A 23,389-nucleotide genomic window follows, 5' to 3' on the forward strand; every position below is an offset into this window, starting at 1 on the left:
AAACCCAGGAGGCGTAGCCGTTACTAAAAAGATTGTTTGATTATGGAATTGCGCTGCCCGTCAGGTGAGCGGGTACAGTGTGACAGGAGGAAGCAGGACTGTCAACAGCACATCAGTCAATATGCATTGCTCTTCTCATGAGAGAAAAGTAGTGTTTAGTGTATTATCCAGTGGGGGAAGAGGTATTCCAAACCTTAACTTAATTAAAAGTGCTAATACTACCCTGTAAAAATACTCTGGTACAAGTTAAGTCCTGTATTAAAATTGTTACTCAAGCACTGGTAAGTATAACCAGGAAAATGTAGTTAAAGTATTAAAAGTAAAAGCTCTTAGTGCAATAAAAAAAGTAAAGTACAAGTACCTCAAATATGTGCTTACTCACAGTGCTTGAGTAAATGTACTAAATTACACTCCACCACTGGTATTGTCTTACAATGTTAAGAAAATTATTTTGTATTGAATAACCAGACACCACCCAAGTATCTTATTCATGTAATAAAATGAAAGAACCCTGATTATCTGTAATTTAAAAATGTTGTGGAGAGTCGTCTCAGAGCTTTAAGGCTGTTAAAAAGGATAACTGCAAAGTGTCTCCTCAGGGCTTATGCTTTCTCATCTAAAAACACACTTACTGTCTATCTAGCGTCTTGATGTTTTATTTGTAAATGGATCACTTTGCATAAAAAACAAAATTAGGCATGACTGATGGGGAATGCAACACATGAGAGGATAAAGATAACACGTCAAGACAAAGGCCCCTTGTACAATGTATCACATAGTTTTGTAAAGAAACAAATCTCTATATTCTCAAAGGGTGAAAATATATCATCAGTGATTTGCTTATTCCACACCAATTTATTGTGGACATGACTGAGTCAGACAACTTAGTAAATAAACATTCTATCACTTCCCACTGATAGGCAAAACCCCGTAGACTAAACGCCTTAAAAACAAGGCTCCAAGCTAATATGGCTTCACTTTAATGACTCACATGACATACCCCTCACAGTCAACTAGAAACTGAATTGCTCAAGTCTTTTGTGAATCTGAATCACAAAACCACATGAGATAAAATAACCCCCTGCCTTTAAGCGTTTCAAACAAAAATGGAAGATAAACAGCTTCAACATATAATGCACAGAAGGAAAGTACAACCTGATAGCAGGACTTCAGGGTAGGACTTTTGCATTCAAAAGAGTATACAGTTTATGTCATTCAGTATACCATGTCAAAACATTCACTGGGACTGCTTTAACACCTCACTAACATATGTTTAGACCTAGTTTGTATCTATCTACAGTACCTGGGATGACATGAACTCCAGATTGTAGCAGTTTACTGGGAGTGGATATGCTCCTGAAATCTGTGACTCTCATGATCGGAGAGTATCCACTATCATCATCATCATATATATATATATATATATATATATATATATATATATATATATATGTATATATGTATATCTTTTTGGGGCTCTAGGGGTCCTGAAATTGAACCATGTTGCACAATAATAGCATTTTATATTGAGTGCACACTGTACAGTTCTTTTCAGTGCCCAACAAAGTGCATGTCGGTGCTTGAAACATGTACTCACAATGACACGTAGACCCTTGTCTTTTTGTAAAATGTCCTTCGAGAGGTCATACTGCTGGTCTTAAATGATCAATGTAATCTCCGGCCAGAGGTATGGATCATATTTTTTGGCCAGGATCAAATACATCATGCACAAATCAAGTACAGCTATATTATATTGTATTTGAATTAAGTCATATACATTGTTGTACTGTATTACCCACAAAAATCACATGCACACACAGTGCACTGTGGTCAGTGTGGCTAAAACCATTTCTCATGATTATGTGCATGGGGTCTCAAGAAATGTTTTAAGCATATGGTTGTGGAGCAGCATTGAAAAAGGAACTGTATTGTGTGCACTTCTTAAATCTAAATTAAGAATTCCAGTATTTTATTTCCATGTCCAAGGAAAGTTCAATCAATATTTGTGAACATGAGCTGCTCTCCCTCAGAGAAAAAAGTTTCAAACTTGTGGTAGGCTTTAAAGTGTGGAGCTGCTCCATAGACAATGAATGGGAGGCTGATTTTGTTAAAGCACAGAATGTTTATTTTCTTTTTATACCCAAATGAACTTTATTATACTGTAGTGTTCTCAGCTCTGAAATGGAAAATGCACAAAATACTCAGGACATTCCCCTGGGTGCTCTCAGTGTCATTTAGAACACCTTTCACCATTCATTGTCTGTGGAGCATCTCCACACTTTATACCCTTTGACATCACACATTTGAGTTTTAGCACTCTAGTTTTTGGCTTTGAGAGTTTTTCATATTTACTAAAAAATTTTGGACTGTTTTAGACCATAGAAATAACATGTGTGAATTTTGCAGGTGAAGTTCCCCTTTACACTGTTATTGCAGAACCACGTTTATACATTGATTTATTAAAACACGATTAAAAAAATAAGGTGAATTAAAAAAACATATGTATTTGCATTTTGATGCGCAGTATAATAATACTAATAATAATAAATGTATTTATAAAGCGCTTTCAATCAAAGTGCTGTACATCATTAAAAACAGAAAGGCTACTACAAACAGTATACAATAAATAAAACCAGAGATATTGGATGAAGCTTCATCCAATATCTCTGATAAAATACAATGAAACACAAAAAACACGCTTTTATTTTGAAACTCAGGCGGAAGTTAAACACTTTGTGCTCGGCACCGGAACCGAACGGGAGGGCAGGGACTGCCATATGGGGACTGCTATCAAGCGTACACACGGGAAAGCGGAAGCTAGAGGTGGAAATGTGTTTTGTAGCGATGAGACGCTAGAGTTATTGTCACATATATGGCAAAATATTGTTGTATAAACCAAAGACGTCGGATAGACCCGGATACAAATGTTATTTAAAAGCAATATTTGACAGCGCCCTCTTTAAAAAGTGGCTAACTCCGCGCTACAACTGACAACAAGGAGACAGCAACGTGAGAGTAATGTCGGCCAAAACAATGGCAAGTAAAGGCAAAGACAGCGGTGAAGTTATCAAAAACTACCATAAACAGGCGTTTGAGTATGTATCGAAGGCATTAAGGATCGACGAAGATGATTCAGGTTTGTTTATTTGTGTTTATGAGCGGTTATAAGTAGCTGTTGTGTTGTGGCAGCTTGTAATAAACACCCTCTCCTCCCTGTGGTAACAGCAGAGAAAGAGGAGGCTGTGCAGTGGTACAAAAAGGGGATATCTGAGCTTGAAAAGGGTATTGCAGTAGAGATCACGGGACAAGGTAAAAAGCAAACAAACATGTGGATGTACACAGTGTGCAGTGGTGACATGCTTTCGCTTTATAACCTCAATGTTTTGTTACCAGGAGAGCACTATGACAGAGCAAAGAGACTCCAAGATAAAATGGTCACCAATCTCACCATGGCTAAAGATAGGCTTGCTTTATTAGGCAAGTTTCATAAGGTTGTCTGACACTCTAAAGTATAGACTTACAAATTGATATTGTTACCTGTGCTGGAGATAAATGCTGTTTTTGTTTCACAGAAGCAACAATGGCAGCTAAAAGGAGGAGTGATCCACAGAAGACCTCAAACCATGTTCTTCCACAACCAAAGCCTGTGCCTAAAAGCCAGCCTGCAGTGCGAGGTGTGTCCACTAACATCAGGCCCTCCTCTGCTGTCAGACCCTCATCCAGATCCACTGATCCAAAGGTGATTTTTAAATTAATATTTAGTCGTCCAGTCATATGTTTCTCCAAAATGTCTGAGCTTAATGAGGCATGCACTGCTTTCTGGATATTTTTCTTCCTGCTCAGGTGACCCCACGGGTGGGAAAAGCTCAAAATGGAAAACCTACAACTGTGAGACAGCCCCCGAAGAGGGATATGAGAAACTTCAAGAATGTGGACAGCAAACTGGCCAACTTGATTCTGAATGAAATTGTTGACAAGTATGTAGAAGAAATGCTTTAACATCACTTGTAAAGTTTGCTGTCAGTGGGATGCAAATTCAAAAAGAAAACCTTCATTACAGTTAACATAGCTTTCTGTGTTCATTGCAGTGGAGCGACTGTATCCTTCGAAGACATTGCGGGACAGGACCTGGCCAAGCAAGCACTCCAAGAGATTGTCATCCTCCCTGCCTTAAGACCAGAGGTAATCGATTACAACAATTTTGTCTCACTTTATTTCTGCTTTTTCAGATTTATATTTAACACTTTTCAAATTTTGCTATTTAGCTCTTTACTGGCCTGAGAGCTCCAGCACGTGGTTTGCTTTTATTTGGCCCTCCTGGCAATGGAAAGACCATGCTGGTAAGTTAAGTGTTCTCTCCAACACAGCTAACACATTAGTTCAGATTTAACTGTGCTTCATTATTTGCATTTAGTTGATAGTCATGCCTCAGTGTTATCAGTTGAATTACAGCCTTTGTTTCCTCTTACAAGGCCAAAGCAGTCGCAGCGGAGTCAAAAGCCACATTCTTCAGCATCAGTGCCGCCAGTTTGACCTCCAAATATGTAAGAAAATGTTGCACCCACAAACCACAACACACTCAGGGTAGACATATGTTAAAGATAAGTAGATTTATTCTGAAAGAATAGATTGGAAAATGATCACTCACTGACCTTCAGCAGCTTTCTGTTGTCAACAGCCAACCGGTCAGGCCCAAATCAATAAAAATCAAAAAATAATCCAAAAATCTCAGCATTAACAAATATTATACATATTATCATATCTCTTATCATCTCCTTTGTCCATACCTTGATGTTAAATCTCTGGCAACAGGTCTCACCTGCCGCTTGCATCCAAATGGTAAAATAGAACTGACAACATCTTTCAATAGTCATAGTCCCCAAACTAATGTGCAGTTACAAACCAGATTATCGAAATTCTAAAAATAACATCTTAAATCCCAGGGAGATTCGCTAGCCTTTAGCAACGGTTGTTGTGTACTAGTGCCCAATGCAACCTAAAGTTACAACATCAGTTTCCTTAAACAATATAACGACACATAATACAAGCAAACAAAAAATACACGTAAATGAACTATTAAGGGTACACTACAAATAAAATATGAAGGTGCTTAAGCATAGACTGTAAATAATGGACTAAGCTACCGTGATGTCATCCTTTGTATTGTGGACTGCCGTTTTGAAGCCTTAAGTTTGGCATTGCGGCTGTTGCCGTCTTTTTTTTTTTCATTGTTTGTTTTTTTGGAGCCAGAAGTGACCATGTTTGTACGAGAAAGTGGAGCTGGGAAGGAGCTAAAGGTGGATTTGACTGAGAAGCAGAGGATACTATTGGCAGTCACTCAAAGCACCCGTCCTCAATTATGCATAAATTAAAGCCTTGATAAAATGTAAACAGGTGAGTTTTAAAAAAAACTCATCCCCTGTGCAATTGTCATGAAGGGGAAATTAGCTATAGAGAGCTATAAAAAACAACCACATCAGTTCATATACTCACAGTCGATCTTGTGCCTTTCATATTCAAAATAGAAATGATTGAAATTGAACAGGGAGGTGTCTGTCAATGTGTAAATTAGATGCATACATATAAAACAACACATATAAGCAGGTGAGAGGTAGGCTATAAATATCCCCTGTGCCACAAAAACACTTTTAGTGCTCTGTCTTTTGGGAGAAGCTCTCCACACTACACTAAATCACCTTTTCTGTCATCACCATCACAGGTGGGAGAGGGCGAGAAGCTTGTCCGAGCGCTGTTTGCGGTTGCCAGAGAATTGCAGCCCTCGGTCATCTTCATCGGTTTGTTTTATTCTATTTATAGACTAAATGTGCCCCCCAGATTGTGGCTCACAAACAAACCCCTTATTTTGTTTTGTTTTTTTTTCTTATATTCAGACGAAGTCGACAGCTTGCTCTGTGAAAGGAGGGAGGGAGAACATGATGCCTCTCGTCGATTAAAAACTGAGTTCCTCATTGAGTTTGACGGGGTAAGAGCAGCAACAGAGCTGTTGCTCTGCAGCCTCTGAAATTTGATCAGAAACCGACTCCAGAGTGCTAAAGTCACAGGTGTTATTTTCACAACGGTGCTTCTTGGTTTCAGGTGCAGTCAGGAGGAGATGACAGGGTGCTCGTAATGGGAGCGACCAACAGGCCTCAGGAGCTTGATGAAGCAGTACTGAGGTATGTGATGCAGCCACACATGCTGCACAAATATTATTTACTTCTTTTGTTACGAGCTCACTGCAGTTTTGCTCTTGTCTTAAACTTACAGGCGCTTTGCAAAAAGGGTTTATGTGGCTTTGCCGGATGCGGAGGTATTAGCATCAGAACCATTATCACAGTTCATAACTATGACCTTTGTTAACTTTGAAATGTAAGTGGTGCAACGTTGTTAAAGTGATTCATTTTTAAGAGTTTTGTAACTCTCGTCCCTTCAGACAAGATTCACGCTGCTCAAGAACCTTTTAGGAAAGCATGGGAATCCACTCAGCAAAAGTGAGCTGACCCATCTCGCAAAGTGAGTTTCATAATTTTCACAGCCTTCACAGCAATATTTAAGTGTTAGCTTGCATTAATTCCTGTATGTTACTTGATAGAGCGACTTCGGGATATTCAGGAAGTGATCTCACGTCATTAGCCAAAGATGCTGCGCTTGGGCCGATCAGAGGTAAGACGCCATCCTCATATTATCTCATGGTTCGTGTTTATTTCAGCCTCCATGATGAGCTAAATCAGTTTCTTTATTCATGTGAAAATCTGCTCTTGCACAGAGTTGGGACCAGACCAAGTCCGAAGTATGGCTGCTAGTGAGGTAAGGTTGTTAAACTACTCACATTACTGCAGATATATTTCCATTGTGTAACAGTGCTTGTCTGTATTCACAGATGCGTAACATCAAGGTGAAAGACTTTGAGGATTCCCTGAAGCGCATTAAACCCAGTGTCAGCCCAGCAACTCTTAATATGTATACCAAGTGGAACAAAGATTTTGGTGACACAACAGCTTTTTGAACTTAACAGTTTTCTCTTGTAAAAAACAAAAACAAAACTGGAAATCAAGTAACAGCTGATTGCTCTGTTTTATGCTACGGGTACAAGACGTCATTAACACAAATTAACTTAAACCAACCCTTGGCAGGCTGGTAAAGCTATAATGTAAAATATTATGACATTTGGAAATGTCTTACGTTCCCTGTTTTATGGGGAGGCTTTGGTAGTAAGATTTCTATGCGTTTTCTTTCTTATAACAGCCCTGAAACACTGTCTTGCTACTTGAAAATTCCTTATTTATTCTCAAGAATGTCCTGAAAATTTTCAAGTGATTTTTCTCTTGCCTCAAGAGGGCAGCAAGTTTCTGTAAATCCTGACATAACCTTTTTGATTTAGATCATTTTAAACATCCACACTAGTTACCCGGTGTATTGACAGGTTGATGGTACTGATCACCAAGTGCTCGCTGTACTTGTGCACATACGAGAATGACAATGATTGGGAGAAGAGTCGCCAAATTTGGTGCAATTGTATTATAGTTTTTTTTTTGTTTGTTTTTTTTTTCGTTTGCACTTATAGTCTGTAGATACAAATACTTTTATTGTGCTTGGAAGTAGGAGACCTAATGAATTGCTGTGTTGGCCAATAAGAAAAGAGAAAAGTATTCAATTGAGCAGAAGTGTGACGACTTCCTACTTTTCCTCATGTATCAATAAATACATTAATTAAAGTTTTATCAGCTTTATTTTTACCTTTTCTTTAAAATCAGGTTCTAACTGTGGTATCATATTCAGATGAGTATTTGCCTGTTTTTTGTCCACCAAAGAACAAACACATCACATTTACTTTTTTCGTCCCACAGCAGGGAAATTTGCAACATTACAGCAGCAAAGGTATCATGAAAACAGGAAGTACCAGTAGGAAAAGAATAAAATACAAAGCAATATATAAGTACATAAAATAAATAAACTGTACAAAGGCAAAAGCAGTATAACAAGCAAACAGTGTAAGAAAACAAAGCAATATAATAAGGAAGCATAAAAAAGAAGCAGAATGTAATAAAGAGAGGCTGACTGGCTGATTTCACATTATTGACTAATGGAAGTATAGATATTGCACAGTTTAACAATACTGATATTGCACCTGAGCCATTGCTAGTAAGCAGTAAAAAATAAAAGCAACAGACAGCTTGAGTGGCAGAATTTTACATTATTGTAAAAGTATCAGGTGTAGATATTTCACAGTTAACATACAGATATTGCACTTGAGTGATTATTGATTGTCATTCGTGCAATATCTGTATCTGTATATGCTAACTATATACCATATGATATAGTTAGTATATCTGTATCTGTATATGCTAACTATATACCATACGATATAGTTAGTATATCTGTATCTGTATATGCCAACTATATACCATACAATATACTAACCTTAAAAAAACCCCAGAAAAAAACGTGTTTTTTATTTGGTTATTTCTCACATTCCTTTTTACAAAAAAAACTATTCCAACATGGGCTGACAGTTTCCAACAGGTGACAGTATTTATAAGGTCACACATCTGCAACATACAACATCAAAATGTGTATTAGAATAGATCAAATTAAAATGATAATAACACTTACACTAACTAGCTTAAATAACTTAAGCATTTATAAAGAAATATCTAATTATTTATATATATATATATATATATATAACAATATATATATATGTATGTAACATGGTGTCTCCATGTCAAAGTCATAGTCAGTAGTCTGAAACTTGAATATTTGAGTTCTTTATTGCCACATACATAATCTTATTTAATTTTTCTGTCTTTTAATTTCTTTTTTAAAATTACATTTTTAGGGTTGTTCACAAGTAACAACAAATATACATATAAAGGTCTACACAAAGAAACAGTCAAAAAGCACAAACCTGCAATATTTATGTAACTATTACACTGAAACATTATCTTTATATGTTACAACATTCTCTTTTCAGGTACTCAGCAGACATCTTGGTAGCTGACTTTTTTTGTCCCCATTTTAAAAAAAAAAAAAAAAAAAAGTCTGTTTTTTTCCCCCTTGGTGACATCAGTCAGTTTTTCCATGGCTAAATAGTTTAATTGTGGTTTTTATTTTCATTTTGTCAAATACAAAAGAAAATGTCCACATTTCTGATGTTACAATTTTGTAAACTTGCCTCATAACCCAATGCTGTCCTCTTACTTCATACTTGAAGTTACCTATTGGCAAAATTTAGATCAACCTAACTCTAATAACCATATTCCCACATAAAGCCTACCTCTGCACGGGGCCACACATACACTAAGACCTATGCTTATCAGCAATGCTTGAACAAGAAAAAAAGATGATTAGTCCAAAAATCTGTCTTTTACTTGGTTAAAATTATTTTGAAAAGGTCTTAAAATGCATTAAAGTTAAGTGTCTGATACCTGTGGACACACCGTGTAAGTTCACCTTACATAGACATACATATTCAGTCCACTATACATAGGAAAATAAACATTATTTTAAGAAAAAATACAGTGTTTTCCTATTAGTGGTCCATCAGTGGTGTTCATCTTTCTATAAAAAATCCCTGTGTAATCTGAGCATATATGTATTTCTTCTGTCACATAAATGCATACATTACTCCCTTAAAATAAAAGAATAAACAGTTTAACGAACACTTTACCCACAAAATGAGCATTTGTAAATCAAGCAGTCATGTTGTGTTGCCTTGAATTTATGAGGAGGACTTTGTTTTTCTTAAAACATATCTATTCTCTGTTCAAAGCCTGACACCAATATTAAGGTTTTTAAGCGAATATACATGTGTTTGGGAAGTATTGATCATATGACTGCATAAATGAGACTTGGAATATACTGCATGAGTTGTGTGTGAGTTTGTAAATGGATGTTTATGGAGCCCGGTCAATAAACAAATCAACATGTTTGCCGTTTTCCATGGAGGAATATGAGAAAAACAAAGTTTCCTTCATGGATTCAAGGTAGCATGGCGTGATGAGTCAACTTACAAATGGTCATTTTGTGGCTGAAGTCTGCCTTAAATACTGTTTTTTTTTTTCAACACATCCTCTCATCTGTAGGCAGGTGGTGCTGCCGCTCAGTTTTTACCTGTTGCACATCTCCTTCCTGTGGCTCAAACTGCATCTTGAATCAGCCGCTATTTTTGCCTGCAACCACAGATGTGTGGAATGCAGTAAATTGCCATTAATGAAAATAAAGCCCATGTTCTGCCATGTTGACTGTCAGGATGAGTGACAGGTTGGATTAAGTTGCAGTTGGTGGGTATGTCAGGTAGTTATGCTTGTAGAGGCCTCTGCGTGTTCGTGTACTTAAATGAAAGTGTTCGGAGAAAAGGTCACAGTGTTGATAAGTAAAGTTACATTATGCAGCTCTGTGGTCAAGACCTCATGACCAGCAGCCACCATCTAATAACAAGGCTGTAGACTGAGATCGGATGGGTCACCAGCTGTCGGGCCAACGCATGGCGCAGCAAATGCTTGTGGTCAGTCCTAGAGTCTTATTCCAGTGCATTCCAAATTCTTCCAGTGAAAAACTTAACTTCAGTCCCACCTCCCTCCCAAAGGCCCTTCCTATGGTCAGCTGGCAGTGTTGCCTGTGGTTTATGAGGCCCTGGCAGCTGCATCATCTGTTCCTGCAGATGTTTACAGACTCTGCAAATGCAAACATTTTCTGTAATTAATAAACACCATCCAAAGTTTATTTCCACACCACTTGACGTTACCATGAGAAGAAATTAAAAAACATGCATAACACTCGACCCCAGAGCTACAACCACACCTACGCTCTTTTCCTCAGGGGAGAGATGTTAGATGGAGTGTGTTTTTTAACTTGTCATGACTGAAGAGCTTCTTTCATGATGCCAGACAGGAATGAGGAGTGTTCGGGGATAGGGTTTAGTCATCACCTTTTTCCCCTCTGTTTACTCTTTGCTGGGAGCATCCTGCACAGTCAACAAATGGTCCTTATGATGGACTAGTTGCAAAACCATTCAGTCATGTTATTTTCTCGCCTTTCAACGTACATGTCTGAATATAATGTGTCGTTAATATAATGCCTACAGGGGGTAGAATGTGCTCATCGACATTCTTACAAGTAATTACTTTTAAAACGAACCTGTAATTACAGTAGAGAGCAATTATCATAAGAACACGATGAGCTCTAAATTTTCAAGCTGACAGAAGACAGAGCATTATTGAGGTGGTTTGAACCCCAGGGATGATTGACAGCTTCCCTTTTTGGTTGCGTGTCAGAGGTCTGCACCTCCACAGTGGCTCATTGATGCTTTGACCACGACATCCACTCAAGGGAAAACAGAATAGGTGATCATTTGATACCTCCAGTGAAACAGCCCACCCTGTAGACAGTAGAATAATAGTCAACACAGTGAGGACCTCTGACTGACTGAGCAAACAGTGGGAGTGTTTCTTCAAGTGGCCCATTATGAAAGCAGTATGTGGATGGGAGGGTTTTGTTATAGTGAATGCATGTGTCTCACTTCAAGGCAGCTCGGATTATTCTTCCAGTTTGTGGAGGTTTTAATTATAAACCTGGTGTAAATTGTAAGTCTCCCTGCTGCACAGTAGTACATTAGATGCTCTAAGACAGTGCACTGACTGTGCGCAGCAGCACGCCCAAGACTGGCTGTGAGCTATTTTTAAGAAAAGCCTGATTGTAAATTGTTGAGCCAGTGGAAAGGGGCTTCCTTCAAAATTTGGGATTTGGCCCCTTTATCACCCGTAGTTTAAAGATGTGGTTCAGGGCTTACACAGTGGAAAGCCTTCAGGGCTGAGTGTGTCCACTCTGCAGCACTGGCTGCTACTGTTTTACTGGCCTGCACACCCAATACATAACTTCATTTACCATGGGAGTGTTATCTTTCTCTCTCAGGGGAGGCTACAAGCCAAGTCTAATCTTGTATCCAATGGCAACATCTGTCTTTTATGGGAGAATTTATTTTTCTTGCTCGCTGTTTATTTGTGGTGTGTATCAGTGAGTGTGTGAGAGTGGGAAAAAATGGGGTGTTGGTATTTATATAGATATGTATTATATGTGAACATGAGCTTATTTATACCAGGTCAGCCTTAGCTCGGAGCAATAAGGAAAAATGGGCTGTCTAGAACATATGAAGTGCACACTTTAGAGATAATTAAGGTGAGACACCCCAGGTGAAAACAGTTTTTTCACGCACAGGTCAATTTTGAGATTTGGGGCTATTTTTGCTTCCATAACATGTCACAACACAATTGGGAAGTTTCATGGTATTTTGTGTTAGTTACATTTTTACCCTATTCGCCTGTGGTGTTGTACTTTTGCTCGAAAATGTAATAGGAATTTTACAATAGGCCATTCTCTCAAATTAGTTTTATTTTTCATACTCTGGGCCACTGCAGTAGCACTTTCATACACCACACATTCCAGTTTCATTCCTTTCTATATTCTGAAGGTTTTTACAGAGAGCTTTGTTCACATATTGTTAATAGCCTGATGTATATAGCATTTCATTCCTAAAAACATGACGAAAATGTATTTTTTTTCATGGATGTTGGAGGCATTTTGTGGTTTATGGAGTGATAAACCATCTTTGACTCTAATGTGTCAAAAAACTCGAAATTTGAATCTGGTTTTATTCAATGTTCAGATTTTTGTTCTGTAAATGTCTGCAAAATATGTAAATTAGACATTGCCTCATTTGCATATGTAAACATAACATTTCAGAGAACTTGTAATACAGAAAATTATTTTCTTCACGTACCTGATCAACTAGGGCATTTTCATTGTGATATCTATGTTTAAATTGTGACCCTTTTCATCTGCAGTGTCTCCCCTTAAACGATTCACTATCATGCAAACAGTAAGATAGTAAAATTGATATCATTAACAGAGCCTGGCACAAAGCCACCTGTAAAACCATAACGTGCTGTTTCTACACCTCAGCTTTTAAGTTTCCAGTCTTTATGCCAATAACTATTTGTATCAATCTCCTCATCTAACACTTTGCAAGAAAGCAAATAAGGGTATTTCCCATAATATCATTCAATTCCCTTAACTGTTTTAACTTTCTAAGACCCTGTGGACACGTTTCTGTGCGACCTAGTGGCAGTAAGAGCACAATACACTAAACCAAGTAAAAACAAGATGACAGCCATCTCTGCCAAGTCAGTCTGCAGCTGACCCAGACACAACAGTGGACAAGGTCCAAAACCTGATCACATTTTATGGTTGAAACTAGTTTATTTATGATTATCAATGTTTGTAGTTTGATATGGCAACAAATTCGACCAATTTTAGCAACAGTAACAAGCTAAGACGTTGTTAATTAGGAAGTACATGTTTGAAGACATTGGGACTTCATTATCGTCTCGTTTGAGGACACTGGGATTTTATTAACACGGACAATATTTAGTTTTTTTATACTTATTGGGTCTTACTGATCCCAAATAGATAGGATAATTTAAAAATTACCATTATTTTTGTATGACCATGAGCAGGATTTCATAACTTTTAAGATTGTAGCCCTTTACTGACAATTTATCACTAAATTACAGGCGCTTTGACTGAACTACACACTACATATTATTTTTTAATCTAAATCATAATCAGATATGACACATGTGAGTACTTGGATTAGCTGGGTAACATAAATAACAGTATGCCATCCACTCTCAGCTCCAGACACAATGTAGCAAAGCTAAAATGAGAGCGTACGCTTTTGCCTCACCATGAACCTTCGAGGAGATGTTTGTTTTTGCACTCTGATTTGTATTTGTGGAAAGAGTTTACAGTAACCACCTGACTGTATGTCTGTTAAATTTTCACTCTGGCAGAGTGATAGGTCTGTGGTAAGGTCAGTAATAGCTAGTCTTACAACCTCACTATCTAATTTGGGACGCCAGCACTGTTTTACAAGGTGCAGAAGAGGAACAGCTTCTGGGAAAGCAACATTTTTAAAAGTGTTGTAGCATGTATGTAGATGATTGATCAGCACAGGGAGAGGATTATTTTAAGCCATGGGGGATTTTAGATAAGTGTTTTTGGAAAACAAAAGAAAACTCTTAGGGTGAATTTTTCAATGTCTGCATGCCTCAGAGTGAACCCAGTTAAACTCTTGTATTTTCTTCTCCTACTGCTGCCTGCAGCCACAAAGCTGTAAAGACTGAGGTGGACGGAGGGCAGCAAACACTCTGTCTTGTCTGCACATGACCTCCAAAGTCATTAATCTAACTAACCTCTAAGATGTGATCAGGAGCCAAACACTTGTCTCTGACTTCATACAAACTGTGCAGATGGATGAGACTTGATATCAGACTGTGCAGCTTATCAACACAAAACAAACGCTAAAAATGTCTGTTTTCACTGGACATCACAAAACATCAGATAGGATTTTGTAATTGTTTTTATTGGAAGAGAATAGTGATGTTCTTAGTGTGGACAAATATCCTCCCCTGATGATGCTAAAGATACACATTGGACTGAGGTGGACATGTTGAGACGTGGGCTTGATGCAGGGCGGGGCGTGAGACGATGCTGAGGGGAACGGTGCACTGCGAAGGTGAGCTGCAGCAGGCTGCCCCGCGGTGCATTCCTTCAGCTCATGTGCAGCCAAAACACTTGATGAAAAGTGAAAGTGTGCAGAGGACTGAGCATTTTCACAAGAATAATGCTCTGTCTGTCATCCCATTTTTCCCACTCCCCTTCCTCCCTTTTTATCTCTCTGTTGCCCTTCCCTCGGGTCATTCATGTGAGGACAGGAGTGATGGTGCAGCTCCACCTCTGACCCCGGTCAGGTTCATTGTGCAGCAATTAGACACCCTGCCCGTTCTCATCTCTCACTTGATCAGTTAATGTGAACCCTGCCTGCAGAGTCCAGAATAATAAACTAATGTTTCTAAAAGGTGATCTGATGATGATCATATTGTATATTATGTTACTGGTGATGTTTTTAACTGGCAGTGATGGTGAACTTCAGCTGCACTTTTAATGAACTCACACAGGACAGTGCTGTGAGTTCATTAATTATCACCTGTCTATGCCCACTTAAAGCACTAGAAGGCCAGACTAGGTGACTAAAAGTACCTGAGCTGATACTGTGACACCAGTCAGTCATAGACTGTCCGAAATCACTTCCTGTTTACAGCATAGTTCACTAGATCTGTCTGCCATTTTATTTGAGAGTGTGTAAATGTATCTACCTTATAGTGTCCTCAAATTTCCACAAGGGGACCAAAAAAGTAGCGTCCATGGCATCACTACTTTCTTAAAATACCATAACACAACTCCTGAGCTGTCAGTGATGACGGTACAAGGTAAACTGTTGAGTGACCTCTATATAAAGAGCAGTGAATGAGTGAACAAGGGTGTGATTTTGAACAAAGCCATAAGCTACTCTACCCTAAAATAATGCTACATTCATGTGCTTCTTGGATGGTCCCACTTTCTGAGTTGGGAAGTTGTTCTTCCAACTTTGGTGTGTTCATAGGTTTTTAATGTGGAAACAACACAGACACTGTTAAAAGATGCATCGTATTTTATTGCTCAGAGCATTTGAACAAGCTGATAACAGTTTGAAGCTTTAAATTAGAAGTGATTTTGTCTTAGACTTGCTGCCAAAAATGACTAAAATATTGCTTTACATAACTAATACAAATAAATAACTTTTTTGACTAATCAAGTTCCCACTAAATGGACAGAAAGTAACGTAATTACAAATTAGACTGACACTGACGATAGCTCTGACATTCAATATGTGAATTGATTAAAAAGTTTATTACCATCGACTGAGCATTTATTCAACGGCCATGTTTCTGCATATATGATGCGAACTCAGCAACTCATATTAAAGTTGGGAACTCATTTTTCCAAATATTACAGAACCACATAAATACAATGTAAGAGTCTAGGCTACATGCTAGCAGCCCTGTCAGGCATGACTAAGCCAAATGTTAACACAACCATGCTAACATGCTCACGATGACAGTGCTAACACTCTCATGTTTAGCAGGTTGGCTTTACATCTCACCATGTTCACCAGTTTAGCTCTATAGCATGCTATCAATTGTTAATAAGCACTAAACACAAAGTATGGGAATGTTGTTATCTTTGCAAATTTTTGCCCATAAAGTAAAGTATTGGACAAATTGATATTTTGACCTGCTAGCACTACATGGAAAGTCAGAAGACCACCAAAGTCATTAAAATTAATCCCATAGGGAGCTTGAATGCCTTTATTAAATTTCATCTGGGTCTGAAAAGCGAACCAATGTGGAAGTGTCTTAAACCTGCATTCTTTCTAATGGCCAGCAGGGGCTGACTCCACTGGCAGCAAAAACAAGGATGATTATCTAGAAGTCTATGAGAAAATGACCCGACTTCTCACCTTCTGAACTTCTCACTTGTTTTATTACCTCAGTAAACATATTCATAACAGATTTATGGGCTCAGTTACTGGTTTTAAATCTTCTTCAGTACAGAGAGATGTTCATTTGTAAGTTGTGGTCCTATTTAGACAAAAATAGATGACAAAGCAGTTATGCTTTAGGGTGTGGCTAACTTGTGATTGACAAGTCATTACCCTAGTGGTGGCCTTGGGTTCTCAGACAGATCCACCCTTTGCTCCTTCACAGCTCCACCCTTTTCTCCACATACAGTCACTTCTGGCACCACAAAATCAAGATGGCAATGGTCAAAATGCCAAACCTGAGGCTTCAAAACAGTAGTCCAGGAACCAGTGGGTGACATCATGGTGGCTACGTCCACTTCTTTCATACAGTCAGTGATTAGTTGATTAGTCTTCATATTTCTTTCAAAACCAAAAATGTCAGGACAAGTGGAAAAGTAAAGTGATGACCAAAGCAAGACTCACCCTCTGGGGACCATAAATGGTTTTACAAAATGGCATGTTAATCCACTGAACAGTTGTTGAGATTTTTCAGTCAAGACTTAAGTAGTGGACCGAGCAACTCGATATTGCCATCCCTAAAGCTAAAAACTGAACCTAATCACAGACACACTGAGTTGACTCCGAGAAGGACTATTAATCCTTAAATTAGCTTTCCTTGATAAAATAATATCTCAAAGCAGCTTTCTAATGACTTTCTAAGTCTTTAAAATGAGGATCACAAAGCATACACAGATGCTCTTATGCAAACACTCTTTTGTATGTGGTGGGATAGGTATGTGCAAAGATTAAAGCAATCCAATGTTGGCCTTTTGAATATGATTTGCTTTGGCAGGTATTGAGAGAGTCAAGCAAAACACACATTCCTGTGTTGGCATTAGCAATAGAACCGAAAAGGACTGAAGCAGTATGCAGAGTCACAGGTTTGCAGATCTGAACATGTTGGCATGCATACTGTAAGCCTCTGTCAGCTATTTCAATCAAACATAAAAAGGAAGGTTATTAAGTGATTTGAAATGTGACATGTATGATTTCAGTTCATTAAAAAAGAGAAGAGAAAAAAGCATCTCTATAGCAGCTCAAACTTTGTACATACATTCACTCATCATGTGTACCTGTTTATCATGATTCATTCAACATACCGTGTTCTTAAGCATTGATCACACATTAGTGTCCGTTTGTGCAGGACATCAAAGTTTATCAAAGACGTCCCGGTGAAATGAACCCATGGAGAGGTTTAGTTTCATCACAATGTTTCAAAGCAGACTGTCTTGGCCAAACGCCCAGGAACAGGCCTGGAGCTCTTTCATCTCTCTGTGTCCTGCAGCATCTCACAGCGTCTCCAAACACACACACATCACACATTTTGCTGATTTTTTTTAAGTCTTGACTTTGTGGTACATTGTGTTACTTTGTGGCTCCCTGGGGTAACTTGGAGTGATTAAGAATATTTCCTATTTTCATACAGCATATTTTTTATTTGGTTTGTTGAGTGCTAACTGGAATGGCTGCCGTGATTAAAAAAAACTCACTGCGGGGTCAGACTTGATGTTTGAACCTAGGCCTTGGATCTGGACTGAGGACTCAGACCCTGAGGTGTCCGCTGGGGGATGGGTCGGGGAATGGGGTCACTCTGAGATGTTGTTTTGAAAATCTATCAAATCGTCTTTCATAGGGATTCTGGCTTGAACTCTGGGGCACAGTAAACATAGACTGAGTTAAGAAGCAACTCCACTTTCCACAAACAGTATGTGTCACTGAGGATGAATGTGTAAGGACTGAATAACAGGAAAAGCTGCATCTGGAAACTACTTTTCAACATTTTGACTACGTCATGTGAAACAGGAAGAAAACCTGAGCTAGTAAAATACTGCAGTGATTATTAAATGTTTTAGATGGGGATTTTGATATATCATAGGGTAGCACAGCACCAAGGGTTATAAAGTTTAATGTGCACCATTGCAGCATCCTGTGTAAATCACTGTATAATTAAAGTAACGTGTGAATTAACTTCTTCAGTGTGCCCAGTGGTACGGCTGATAACTGGCATCATATAGCATAGTTATCCAAGCCTGGCAGCCACAGAGCTTGTTACCTCAGTGAGAGGTGTATTTAACAATCTTGGAAGAACATTAATAAGCATGAACGAGGAGCGCTTCTGTCATAAGTGGCAGTTTTCTGTGATTATGTGGATATTAAGAACACTGAATCAACAATGTGACAGAAAATGGTTTCTACTCATTTTTTAGCTGTCTGACCTGTCATTTTTATTCACTTTAAGCACTCTCATTGCATTGGGTGTAGTCAGCACACTCCAGGGCTGACATGCCAAAAACTGCAGTTCTTCTAATGGCCACTTGAGGCTGACTCCAGAACACAGTAATCCCCATAGCCCCCCCAATTTTAAATGCACTTTGCAGCAGAAATAAACCTGTTTACAACCTGGTATGAAAACATTTTTTGTCTCTTCAGCTATTGTCCCCATAATGAGAACTGTATGGGGGTGGATGTTGCGTGGCCTGTGTGAGCGATGGACTGTCTGTGAGGCAACACCACTGTCTAAATGTCATACCCACCCCTCACTCTTCCACAACTCCACCCTCTCCTTCAAATGTGGTCACTTCTGGCTTCATAAAACCAAGACGGTGACGTCTGAAATGCAGAGGCTTTAAAACAGGAGTCCACAAACCAAAGGGTGACATCACGTCAGTCTATGGTTGGGCCGCAGCCGGCAGCTGTTTTCAAAGAAAGAGCTCTAAAATCTGACAGTAGCCTACCTGCTCAGCATTAAATGGCACACAGAAACAGATAGCTGCTAGCTGGTGAACATAGTAGAGAACCTAGCAGCTCAAGAGCTATTTCCCTCAGGAGTTGGTAGAGTCCAAAAACAGAGCAGAATTAAAGACTATCTTGCAATGGGAGCACTCCATCTATGATACAACAATCTGTGACTTAAAACAAATTTGGGCCAGGGGTGTAAAGTGGAGGAAGGCAATGGGCCCTTCCCTACTTCCTACCCCCCTACTTTAAGCAACCTTGCTTTGACCACACCCATCTTCAAATTCGGCCTTTAATTTGATCTCAACTACACACCTGTAAAGTTTCATAACTGTATTTCGCATGATTGTGATGCTGTGGCATTGGCATAATCTGTCAAAAGACAGACATAAACACCTGGCAAATAATTTTAAATGAGTCAGTGGTAGTTCCTGCTACAAAAGGTGTGTCCAGGACCACATTTTGCCATGATGACACACACACAGAATGTTATTTTGGCTTTTATAAGACAGGACAGATAGACATGAAATGGGGGAGACACGAGGGAACAATACAAAGCAAATGGCTGCAGATCGACTCAGATTTGGGCCTTTGCTGAGGACTCAGCCTACATGCGGTGCACACTATAGGTGAGCTACTGGAACCCCAAGAGAGAGAATATCAGACTCACTTGCAAATGGCAGGGAATTCGACTCCAAATTAACGCTCATGGTGCTTTGTAACTGCTCTGTGTGATTAAGCAATTGTTTGCTAACATGTCATTGTGGTCCCAATTTTTTTGCTGCCCCCAAGTGACCAAAATAATCAGTAGCTGCAGCTGCTTGGCTTCTCTTTGCACCAAAGATCTAGCACTCTCTCACACGTGTCATGCTGCGAGGAAGGGATTACATTACTAACTGTGATCAGATTAATAACCCAGATGATGTAATACCTGGAGGCATTATTCATGGGACACATGCCACTGAGATCCTCAAAGGATGAGTAGATTTACTGTATCCTTCCACCTTCTCCTTTCATCACTCAGATTTATGGTAGCTCTGATTTTTATATGGTGTTACTTTCCTGATTAATGTGACAGGTAAATTTGAACTGGATTTCAAAGCCGATAAATGAGAAATGGATTTTAATTGAGACGGGGGGGATCAGAAGAGAAACTATTTAATCTGTTGGCTCACCTCTTCCATCAGATACAGACACTGTTAACATACAATACCATGCGGCTGGTGTTTTAAGTGGAAGCCCAGATCTTGCCAGGTGTTCTACAGCTGTGTGTTGCACGTTTAAGTGAGTCACTATACAAACCGTCTGGTATGTTGTCCAGGTGGTCATGGAAGCGCTTCCTTTTAAGTGAGACCAGGCTCTGGAGGGTTAAACCTTCACATATGGAAATGGACTAGAGAAAGTAGCTGAAAAGACTCACAAATTTGTTTCCCTACATCCACCATGTACTCTGTGTATCAATCCATCTTTGTACATCATGCATATTTATTACCAATCCCCAGTGCACCACATATTTTTCATTTACATGTACATCTTCTATACGTGCTGTGTATCATAAATCATTTTGAATCCAGATTAGGCTCAATGCACCCTTTGGTTGTGATTATTTTTGCTTTGTTGTCACTGCTTGTTGTTGTTGTTTTCTAGTGTCTATGGCTGTCACTGCAGTGACCTATTTTCTCCACGAGGATCAGTGAGCCTTTGTGTAATCAATAAACAGAAATCAGAATCTATTGGGTTTTCCATGATACAACACAATGGCCCCCTGGTTTGTATGCTCTCATTTGTATTTGCTTCTAAATTGTCGAAACTGAACACATTAAAAGAATAGTTTGAGACTTTGGTAAAAAAAAAAAAAATATTGTTCACTTTCATGCCAAGAGTTACATGAGTAAATTGATACCACTCATACAATGTTAACTTAGTTAGAATAAAGACGGGGAACGGGAGGAATCAGGTAGCCTGGCTGTCAGAAGCAGTGATGTAGTGGAGGGTATATGCAGGTGTGTGGGGAATAGATAGATATTGTGTGCAAGTTTAGGAACAAATATCCACAGACTGGAATGAAATAATTATGACTTTAGTCAAGAAAGTCATTGAGGGAACTGTTAAACCACTAACTTACCTTTTTAACCTGGCATTCAAAACGGGTATGTTTATGTGTAAAATAAAAATGGCCAAGGATTACTTCATAATGAGCCCATTATATAAAGCTGGGGATAGGCAGCATTTCACCAATTACAGGCATGTGTGGTTACTCTCCCAGTTCTCTAAGATATTAGAGAAAAAAAACCCTCTTTGCTAACAAGTTGGACCATCAGTATAGGTTCAGAACAAACAGGTCAACATCCACGGCATCAATGGAGTTAACAGAAGAATGAACTAGTTGCATAGATAACAAGAATATGCAGTGGGAGTATTTATATGAAAAGGCATTTGATAGATGATGACTTATTACTCAACAAAATGTAAAGGTATACATAACAATTTACATAGATACAAAGTTATAAATTAAAACGTGTGGACACTACTTGTGGAGTTGCACAGGGGTCTGTTCTTGGTCCTATGCTGTTTGTTCTGTATATAAATGACACATGTAAAGTATCAATTATATTGAAATTGGTCTTATTTTCAAATGATACCAGTATTTTCTGTCAAGGGGAAACTTGCAGCAGCTTCTGGAGGTAGTTCTGTCAGAAATTAATAAATTAAAAATGTGGTGTGACACAAACAAATTATCATTAAATTTGAACAAAACCAAACTTATGTTGTTTGGAAATCATAAAATAATCACACAAGTACAGGTTGCCATAGACTATTTTATTATAAAAAAGGAACTGAAAATAAATCTCTGGGTGTGATATTAGACCAAAAAATCTGCGAGAAACACCATATAAGATATAAGTGAGCAAAGCTGGCAAGAAGCATTACAGTTCTGGGAAAAACAAGAAACACTCTAGATCATAAAGCATTGTGCACTCTGCACTGTTCACCTCTATTACTGTATTTGAATTATTGTGTGGAAGTATGGGCCAACACCTACATGAGCACCCTACAAACATTATGTATGCTACAAAAAAGAGCCATAAGGATAGTAAACAATGTTGGGATTGGGAGCATACACACAGTTTATGTTTACATGCATTGAAATTCATGGATCAGGTTGAATTTAAGACTAAACATATTTTATAAGAAGCAAGAAATAATCTACTTTCAAACTTTAATTTGAAAACATGTCATACAATACAATAATTTTTGCAAGGTACAGAAATGAGGATGGGGAATGTAAAGTGTGCAAAGGGTGATATTTTTGCCATTGATTTTCTTTATTTCTTTTTTAGGTTATGTTGTTGATTATATATGTATATATGAGGAGCATAAATGCCGTGGTTTAGTTGTTGGCATGGACACTGGGGGGAGACTTGGTTTATGAGATTAATTGTATATTAATGGGTTAGAATAGAACAGGGATAGGACTAAACAAGCAGTTTGCTTCTCTCTACTTCTTTTTGGACATGAAATGTTAATTTATGTCACTGTTTTTTGTTTTGTATCATTTTTTATATATATATACTTAGTATTTTATTTTATTACTTTTTGAAATTTTAGAAATAAAGCATATTCAGTTCAATTCAATTCTATTCAATTTAATTCAGTTCAATTCGATTCAGTTCAATTCACTTTTATACCCACCTCTTTTTCAGGCCATTTACAGTATACCCACCGACCAGATCCCTGATTTCTGCAGCCATGACAAAGTCAGAAAAAAATAAGAAAAATGACCCATGTACTCTCCTACCGCCCCATCCTGGCCATGGTCACCAAAATCAGAAAGTAAATAAATGTAAAAATAAAAATATGGTAAGTATATGATGCCAGGGGTTGGCACATCTAGGGCCCTGTCCCTGCCTGCTGCCTGGCACACAATGCACTTGGCCCTGATGCCTATCTCTGTCTATCCATGTCTATCCCACAGGGCGGTGGCTCCATGTTATTCATTCGAGCTGAGCCTGACTGGGCCCAAGGCCACCAGATGCTCACTGGCAATCGCCCCCTTAGGGTCCAACTCCAGGGGGAGCGGGGCAGTGTCCCCATGCTGGGCGAGGTACTCTTTTTATGAATGTGCCGTCTGATCAGGGTCTTTTCAAATCACTCTTACCCTTGCCCCACTCCTGGACCACTTTGTATTGG

General features: G+C 38.6%; 1 protein-coding gene across 2 annotated transcripts; it reads left to right on the forward strand.

Annotated features, from left to right (window-relative positions):
* Positions 1-2,792: 2,792 nt before the first annotated feature.
* LOC117247879 (spastin-like) lies at positions 2,793-7,719 on the forward strand. 2 transcript variants are annotated; one of them, XM_033612482.2, is made up of 16 exons: positions 2,793-3,136; positions 3,226-3,309; positions 3,394-3,477; positions 3,573-3,739; positions 3,844-3,977; positions 4,089-4,182; positions 4,266-4,340; positions 4,473-4,544; positions 5,720-5,795; positions 5,892-5,983; positions 6,097-6,176; positions 6,268-6,310; positions 6,434-6,513; positions 6,593-6,663; positions 6,767-6,807; positions 6,881-7,719. In XM_033612482.2, exons 1-16 carry the CDS (start codon positions 3,019-3,021, stop codon positions 7,004-7,006), a joined length of 1,437 nt encoding a protein of 478 aa, XP_033468373.2. In that variant the 5' UTR covers positions 2,793-3,018; the 3' UTR covers positions 7,007-7,719. The 2 variants fall into 2 exon arrangements, with proteins under 2 accessions (XP_033468373.2, XP_033468374.2); XM_033612483.2 differs by having other exon boundaries at positions 2,878-3,136; positions 3,229-3,309.
* The last annotated feature ends 15,670 nt before the right edge of the window (positions 7,720-23,389 follow it).

The sequence above is a fragment of the Epinephelus lanceolatus genome, chromosome 17 (genome assembly GCF_041903045.1).
Source record: "Epinephelus lanceolatus isolate andai-2023 chromosome 17, ASM4190304v1, whole genome shotgun sequence".
NCBI lineage: Eukaryota > Metazoa > Chordata > Actinopteri > Perciformes > Serranidae > Epinephelus > Epinephelus lanceolatus.

Coding starts and splice junctions, on each gene's coding strand:
- LOC117247879 (XM_033612482.2), top strand. CDS start 3,019: ATGTCGGCCAAAACAATGGCAAGTAAAGGCAAAGACAGCGGTGAAGTT. Junction 4,545..5,719: donor CCAGTTTGACCTCCAAATAT/GTAAGAAAATGT, acceptor TCACCATCACAG/GTGGGAGAGGGCGAGAAGCT. Junction 5,796..5,891: donor GCCCTCGGTCATCTTCATCG/GTTTGTTTTATT, acceptor TCTTATATTCAG/ACGAAGTCGACAGCTTGCTC.